Genomic DNA, 8968 nt, shown 5'->3' with positions numbered 1-8968 from the left:
ACTGGCGGAGGGTCAGTGCTAAGGGAGCGCCGTACTGGCGGAGGGTCAGTGCTAAGGGAGCGCCGTACTGGCGGAGGGTCAGTGCTAAGGGAGCGCCGTACTGGCGGAGGGTCAGTGCTAAGGGAGCGCCGTACTGGCGGAGGGTCAGTGCTAAGGGAGCGCCGCACTGTCGGAGGGTCAGTGCTAAGGGAGCGCCGCACTGGCGGAGGGTCAGTGCTAAGGGAGCGCCGTACTGGCGGAGGGTCAGTGCTAAGGGAGCGCCGTACTGTCGGAGGGTCAGTGCTAAGGGAGCGCCGCACTGGCGGAGGGTCAGTGCTAAGGGAGTGCCGCACTGTCGGAGGGTCAGTGTTTGAGGGCGTGGGCACTTCGGAGGCGCCATCTTGTGGACAGAATATCCAATCTGTCTTCTTGATTTGCCGCACTGGCGGAGGGTCAGTGCTGAGGGAGTGCCGCACTGGCGGAGAGTCAGCGCTGAGGGAGTGCCGCACTGTCGGAGGGTCAGCACTGGGGGAGTGCCGCACTGTCGGAGGGTCAGTGTTTGAGGGCGTGGGCACTTCGGAGGCGCCATCTTGTGGACAGAATATCCAATCTGTCTTCTTGATTCGATGGAAAGAGTCCCATAGCTTTAAATTAAGGGGGGGTAGGTATAGGACAGATGTTAGGGGTAGGTTCTTTACTCAGCGAGTCGTGAGTTCATGGAATGCCCTGCCAGTAGCAGTGGATAGGCATATGGAGGATAGTGGGCTAGTGTAGGTTAGGTGGGCTTGGATCGGCGCAACGTCGAGGGCCAAAGGGCCTGTACTGCGCTGTATTTTTCTATGTTCTATAACAGCGGGAGATTTGTCCTCATTGTCCTGGGGGCAATATTTTGTTTGATGAAGCAACATAATTAAAAGCAGAATATCTGGTTATCTATCATGTTGTTTGCAGGATCTTGCTGTTTGCAAAGTGGCCACCATGGTTTCCTCCTTATAGCAGCTTTCCCTTTTCCCTTTGAGAGTTTTTGGGAGTCTTAGACCCATTTCTTGATTGTGACTGACAACATGCTTCTGGGTTTCTCTGAGTATTGTTTGTTTTTAATGACCAGGGTTTGGGTAGAGAACATAGTGGATATAACACATTCAGCTTGACTCAGTTTAACAGGCACTGCAGTATCTAGCTGTATATGCAGGTTCAAATATGGTTTCTTTGAGTTGTATAGGAAAACATGGAAAATAACAATAGATAAAAGCAAATTATTGCGGATGCTGGAATCTGAAACCGAAAGAGAAAATGCTGGAAAATCTCAGCAGGTCGGGCAAGGAGAGAAAAGAGCCGACGTTTCGAGTCTAACTGACCCTTTCTCTCCTTACAGATGCTGCCAGACCTGCTGAGATTTTCCAGCATTTTCTCTTACGGAAAATAACAAATTGGAAATGACATACTGATTCAGCCAATATATCCCACACTGCTGTGATGCCTCGTGTTTTAGAAAACAGACGTTTTCCACCCACCCAAAATCTGTTGACAGTGACAAAGAGCCAAGTATGATTTCAAGGCAAATGGAGCAGAACATTTTGCTCCAACCTCTAAGCAATTTGTGTCAAATCCTGAACGAGGGGTGTGCTTAGCTGTGTGACCTCGAGAAACTTTGTGGTTGTTTGCCTGAGCTTTGTGTTCTGTGCAAACAGGGAGGGCTAGCTACCAGAAAGAAGAATTAAAATTGAAAATGTGTAGGAGGGCTGGATAGAACTAGACAGAAAGCAACATAAGGAGCCTAATTGTTACCCTGTCTTTCTGTACAAAGAAGCATTTTATCTTCTTTCAGGTGTGCCAAGCAAGATCTATGAAGAGGATCTCCAAACTTGCCTATCACAATGGAGTGGTCATTGTGAAGTGCCCTGGGTGTAGCAATCACCATATCATAGCAGACAATCTGGGATGGTTTTCTGACCTTGATGGGAAAAAGTAAGCTCATTTATCACTCCTTTGCTTAATTTAATTAGTTTAATTATACTTAATTATCGTGTATTTAACAATGACTCCAGTTTTGCTGTGTGACCGTCAGGCCGGTAAGTGAAGTTACCAACAGTGCCAGTGTACCATTCCTGTAACCCTTGCTCTATAGTCTGTAACCTCGAGCAATGCTTCGATTTTAAAACTCCTTGTTTTGGATTCCTACCCATCATCCCCAAGTTACTGCACCACTGTAACCTACTTTAATTCTGGTGTCTTCAGTATCACCATTTTTAATTGCTCTGTATTAGTGACTGTGCCTTTATCCAACAGGTTTATAAGCTCAGGAATTCCTTCCTTAAAATTCTCTGCCTCTTCTTCTCTTTCATCCTCCAAGACTTTCCTTAAAATGTATCTTTGACCAAACATGGGCATCCATCCCAACATTACTTCATTTGGCTCAATATAATAATGCTCCCGTGAAGTATTTTGGCACATTTCTATTACAGTAAAAGTGCTATATCAATGCAGTTTGTTTGAAGTAGCCAGCAACCCAAATGACTATAAGAAGCTACAATGGCACACCGAAGTCTACACCACTGAAGCCAAGTGCCAACTCACAGACACCTCCTCCTACTGACCACGACCTCACCTCCTCCTACTGACCACGGCCTCACCTCCTCCTACTGACCACGACCTCACCTCCTCCTACTGACCACGACCTCACCTCCTCCTACTGACCACTGCCTCACCTCCTCCTACTGACCATGGCCTCACCTCCTCCTACTGACCACAACCTCACCTCCCATCACCAAACCATCATCTCCCAGATCATCCACGACCTCATCACTTCTGGGGATCTCCCTTCCACAGCTTCCAATTTCATTGTCCGTGAACTCCACACAGCCCGTTTCTACCTCCTACGAAAAATTCACAAACCTGACTCCCTCGGTGGACTCATTGTCTCAGCCAGTTCCTGTCCCACTGAAATCATCTCTGCATATCTTGACACCATCTTGTCCCCCTTAGTCCAGGAACTCCCTATCTACATTCAGGACACCACCCATGTCCTTCACCTCCTCCAAGATTTTCGTTTCCCCAGCTCCCAACGCCTCATCTTCACCACGGACATCTAGTCCCTGTCCACATTGATCTGCCATGACGAAGGACTCCAAGCCCTCCATTTCTTCCTCCCTCGCCATCCCAACCAGTACCCTTCCAATGACACCCTCATCCACCTGGCTGAATTGGTCCTCACCCTCAACAACTTCTCCTTCCAGTCCTCCCACTTCCTCCAAACCAAAGGGGTAGCCATGGGCACCCGCATGGGCTCCAGCTATGCCTGCCTTTTGTCTGGTATGTGGAATAGTCCATCCGCAGCTACACTGGCACCAACCCCCACCTGTTCCTCCGCTACATCAGTGACTGTGTCGGCGCTACCTTGTGCTCTGACGAGGAGGTTGAACAGTTCATCTACTTCACCAACACCTTTCACCCCGACCTCAAATTCACCTGGACCATCTCGGACCATCCCCTTCCTGGACCTCTCCAGCTCCGGCGACCGACTAACCACAGACATCTACTACAAGCCCATCGATTCCCACTCTACCTCCTATAAAAATGCCATCCCTTATTCCCAACTCCTCCACCTCCGCTGGATCTGTTCTCAAGATGACCAGTTCCACCTTAGAAAATCCCAGATGGCATCCTTCTTCCAAGATCGCAATTTTCCCTCCCATGTGGTCGACAATGCCGTCCAGCTCATCTCCTCCATTTCCCGCATCACTGCCCTTAAACCCCACCCCTCCCAATGCAACAAGGACAGAAACCCTCGGTCCTCACCTTTCACCCCACCAACCTCCATATACATCACATCATCCTCCGCCACTTCTGCCACCTACAAACAGACCCCACTACCAGAGACATATTTCCATCCCCACTCCTATCAGCATTCCGAAGAGACCATTCCCTCCATGACTCCTTTGTCAGCTCCATGCCCCCCACCAGCCCAACCCCCACTCCTGGCACCTTCCCCGCCACCGTAGGAAGTGCAAAACCTGCGCCCACACCACTTCTCTCACTTCTGTCTAAGGCCCCAAAGGATCCTTCCACATCTGACAGAAATTTGCCTGTACCTCCACCAATGTCAGTTACTGTTTCTGTTGCACCCGATGTGGTCTCCTTTACATCGGGGAGACAGGACGCCTACTTGTGTATCATTTCAGAAAACATCTCTGGGGCATCCGCATCAACCAATCCCACTACTCCATGGCTGAACACTTTAACATCCCCTCCACTCTGTCAAGAACATGTAGGTCCTGGGCCTCCTCCATTCCCAAACCCCTACTACCCGATGCCTGGAGGAAGAAGGCCTCATCTTCCACCTTGGGACCCTGCAACCACACGGGATTAATGTGGATTTAAACAGTTTCCTCGTTTCCCCGTCCCCCACATAATCCCAGTCACAAGTCCCAACTCAGCACCACCCTCCTGACTTGTCTTTCAATGTTCCCATCTACCTGCTTGTGGTGTAAAATTCCAAGCAGTGGAATGTGGTGAAACGGTTAAAAATTATGTCCCAATACATGTGTGAATCTAACCGGAATGGAGGTGTTGCTTAGTCCCGTGTGAATCTTCTTATCTGTATGTAACCAGAATGGAATGTGTTTTTTAGCCTTGCTCTGCTGTTCACATGAATGTTTATATCTGGAAGGGAGTATATCAGCTGGAAAAGTCTCCAGTTCGGTGAGTCTGCTCCGGGGTTACGTTTAACCGCCGAGCGTGGGTTGTTGGCAACCGCTCTACGAGAACTGACGGCTCCCAGTTTTTGTAACATGTAGAGTGAGTATAAGCCAGACCCGTTGTGCGACACTGCGGGGAATAAAATGCCCATATTCTAGCAGTCTCGCCTCTTGGTCGTTTGTTCTGTGTCAGACTACTCTCCTACGAACCTGACCTTGAGAATTTTTTTTAAAACACTGCTCCACCCCTCTCTGACCTATCACCTTTTCCCTCACCATCATCTACCTAGCGCTTTCTCAGCTACCCTCTCCCACCCCCAACCCCAGCCCCCTCCCATTTATCTCTCAGTCTCCCGGCCCACCAGCCTCATTCCTGATGCAGGGCTGATGCCCGAAATGTCGATTCTCCTGGTCCTCGAATGCTGCCTGACCTGCTGTGCTTTTCCAGCACCACTCTAATCTTGACTCTGATCTCCTCACATCTGCAGTCCTCACGTTCTCCTACGAGAAGCTGATGACAGGGAACATGTACCACTGCCAAGGTTGGGGTGACTCTCAGTATGATATCCCAAGGAACAAAAATTTACATCTGCAATTGTGCTAACCTGTGTCCTTCTGGTAAATGCAGTGGTAACTAGAGGACATGTTTTCTGATCATTTGCAAAAGTACCAGAAGGAGATGAGAACTTTTTGCATACAGTGAATTGTGACCTGGAATATGATACCTGAGAGGACAGTAGAAGCTGATACAACAGGAACTTTCAAAAGGAGATGGGGAGGAATACTGAGCAGGGCTCTGGCAGATGCTGTTTGGAGGGAGTGGGATGTTTTTGGATATTCTTTCAAAGTGCTGACATAGATACAAAGGTCCATATGGCCTTCTGATTAGTGACAACCAAGACCTCCTGTCAACTATTTCCAGAATAAATTCCCAGCTCCGCATTTATTATAACCTCACTGATCGATACCGTGCACGAGTGATGACATCAGCTGACTCACTGAGCAGAAGCCGCCATTTTATATCATTATGCTTCGTCTATTATGTGTAACTTAATATTGGCAATTTTTCACCCTGAGCACTTTGGAATGAGCATCAGCAATTGCTCGGTGCGTGCATGAACCACCATGCCTAAACAGAATGGTCTCAGCAGTCACTACAATAGCCAGAGTCATACCAACTGTTCATTATATAAAATTTGTGTGTAAACATGTCACGCTGTGTTTTCACCCACCTGCCAGGGACGGCACTGCACAGCGTCAGTCTTGTCTCCCAGCTCCTCTAGTCTGAACCCCAGAGAAACTTCCTGACTTCACCAAACAACTCTGCCTGGCTAATGATGTACATGATAAAAAGTACTAAATTTAGGCAAACACAGAATATATCACTTTAAAACAGATTCTGAAGTCTGCCTACATGTCTTGTCCCAATAAATCCACACTGTTTCACCCCACTTCACCTAAAGGAGACACTTGCTCTTGGGCTTTGTTTGTGGATCTAATTATTTTAAAAATGTTTATAGTGTTTTCTTAACTTAAAATATTCTTTTCATTGGTGTCATCAGGAATATCGAAGAAATATTGGCTGCAAAGGGTGAGAAGGTTCAACGTGTGGTTTTCGATGGTTCACTGGAAATTACCACAAATGGAATCAACTGTGAGGAACCTGAGGGGGACCATTCTAACAAAGCTCTGGACTCTGGAGATCAACCAAAATCCTAATCCAATCTGAAACATTTAAGTGACAGAGAACAGTCATTGTGATCCTGCTGTGAGCAGGCCGTATTCCTTTGGTTTAGAGGGAGCAAGTTCCACCAAGAGATAAAATCATACAGATAAATTGCAATAACTAAAGTTGATTTCTGTCGTTGCAGTCTATGCAAATCTCAGTTATTGCAGCCAAGCCAGAGAAATGTGCTTTCAAATTTATTGAGAAGGATTTTAAAATTCCAGATGCCTGTTTGAGAAGCCGGTTGACAGCAGGATATTGGGCAATCAGTCTGTCCAGTCAGCAGTTTTGGAAATTCCTCAGCAGGTAGCTAGGTTTTTGAAAGAATTGAACCAGATCATTGTGGGGTTGACCTGGTGGAAGTCATTACTTTAATCCAGTAACAGTTTCTAAAACAAGGAACTTCAAAACCTCTTTCTTAATCTCAGAGGTTTAGATAGTGAGCATATGGAAACTATCAAATCCTGGTTAGAGTCATAGAGATGCACAGCATGGAAACAGACCATTCGATCCAACTCATCCATGCCAAGCAGATATCCTAAATAAATCTAGTCCCATTTGCCAGCATTTGGCCCATATCCCTCTAAACGCTTCATATTCATATACCCATCCAGATGCCTTTTCAATGTTGTAATTGTACCAGCCTCCACCACTTCCTCTGGCAGCTCATTCCATACACGCACAACCTTCCGTGTGAAAGCCCCTTAGGTCGCTTTCAAATTTTTTCCTTCTCATCTTAAACCTTTGGCCTCTAGTTTTGGCCTCTGCTACCCTGGAGAAAACACCTTGTATATTTACCCTATCCATGCCCCTCATAATTTTATAAACCTATATAAGGCTTAGCCTCCAACACTCAGCCTCCAACACTCCAGGGAAAGTAGCCCCAGCCTATTCAGCCTCTCCCTATAGCTCAAATCCTCCAACCTAAGCAACATCCTTGTAAATCTTTTCTGAACCCTTTCAAGTTTCACAACATCCTTTCTATAGCAGGGAGACCAGAACTGCATGCAGTATTCCATAAGTGACTTAACCAATATCCTGTACAGCCACAACATGACCTCCTAACTCCTATCCTCAGTGCATTGTCCAATAAAGGAAAGCATACCAAATGCCTTCTTCACTACCTGCATTTCAACTTTCCTACCTATCTACCTGCAATTCCACTTTCAAGGAGCTATGAACCTGCACTCCAAGGTCTCTTAGTTCAGTAACGCTCACTATGACCTTACCATTAAATATGTAAGGCCTGATTTGCCTTTCCAAAATGCAGCACCTCACATTTATCTAGATTAAACGCCATTGCCACTCCTCTTATAATTTGATATAGATCATATCATACAAACTGTCAGTTGTAAAACCAGGTAATGCCGTGTAATATCTGACTCCAAATCAGCTGTGAATTTGTGATGCTGACCAAGGTACACCATTTTCAACAGAAACAACAGCCTGCATCATCTATGTAGCACTTTCAATATAGGAAACATCCCTCTGTGTTTCACAGGAACAGTGTCAATGCTGATCCACAGGAGATATCAGGACAGGCAACAAAAGACTTCATTGATGGGTTTTTTTCCAGATAGAAAGATGAGTGAAGAGTTATGGAAAAATTATTAAAATCAGCAAGAGAACAGAACAAGGAACAGAATTAGGGCACAGATGTCTTGGAGTGAAGTGTTTACAGAGGGAAAGAAGGGTGAGAACATAGAGAAATTTGACCACATGGCTGATTGAGTCAACATTTGAACACTGTTACTGGACTATCTGTGATTAGAATAAAAGAGTGCATGAGATACAGACTTTTGTTATTATTTACTTGATCTCTGGTAAGGTGTGGGCTAAATGCTCTCCAATCTACATTGGAATTAAGCAATTGCATGAATATTTTCTTAATACAATTCAAATCACTAAATGTGGATACTAGGTGTGAGATTTCCAAGTGCAACAGTGTCCAACGCTTAGATGTGATTATATAATTACACAACATATGCTGAACAATTCCGAGTATGCAAAGAACTGGTTGACAGTGTGGAACACCTTGTACTGGAAGCTGCATATATTAATACACAGACCCCGGACTTAGCAGGTGGAAAGAACATGCACACGGTGCCTGTTTCAAGTCAACAAAGTAAGTGACCAGTATTCTCTGTTTCCTTTCTCAGGGCAATCAAAAGTCAACCTGCTTGTTTAAAAGTTTAAACCAAGCCTGGCAATTAACAGACAATCACCCTTAATTAGTGCACTCTCAATGGATGTGCTTCTACCAATCAATCTACCTGCCATCCATGATGAAAGGCTTTGACGAAAGGTGCTGAGGGTGGTTAGTGAAGCCGGAAGGTGGGTAGGCCGTCCTGACTGCTGTCACCCTGGGCGGGCTGTCCTAGAGTTGGTCGAAAGGTGTGTCAGGGCGGACTGAGAACTGGAAGGGGCATGGGGTGGACCGAGAACCGGAAGGTGGGTAGGGGCGGGCTGCCTTAGAGCGGTCGGAAGGTGGGAGGGGCGGGGGCTTGCTGGGTCTGTATTGTCTGCACTTTTGTATGTAACAGTACTGTCTAATGTACAACTGTCA

The 8968-nt window shown here is 46.4% G+C and overlaps 1 protein-coding gene across 2 annotated transcripts in view; it reads left to right on the top strand.

Moving 5' to 3' along the window:
* The window catches only part of dnlz (DNL-type zinc finger), an 8711-nt gene extending 1743 nt beyond the window's left edge, over positions 1–6968 (top strand). For both annotated transcript variants that reach the window (XM_043720665.1, XM_043720667.1), the window contains exons 2-3: positions 1808–1947; positions 6239–6968. In XM_043720665.1, the coding sequence (XP_043576600.1) occupies positions 1808–1947; positions 6239–6395 (297 nt within the window). In that variant the 3' untranslated portion in view covers positions 6396–6968. The remainder of the gene's footprint in view (positions 1–1807; positions 1948–6238) is intronic.
* Positions 6969–8968: the final 2000 nt, after the last annotated feature.

The sequence above is a fragment of the Chiloscyllium plagiosum genome, chromosome 30 (genome assembly GCF_004010195.1).
Source record: "Chiloscyllium plagiosum isolate BGI_BamShark_2017 chromosome 30, ASM401019v2, whole genome shotgun sequence".
Taxonomy (NCBI): Eukaryota; Metazoa; Chordata; class Chondrichthyes; order Orectolobiformes; family Hemiscylliidae; genus Chiloscyllium; species Chiloscyllium plagiosum.
Note: the sequence above shows the minus strand (reverse complement) of the source record. Positions and strands in the feature narration are given on the sequence as shown.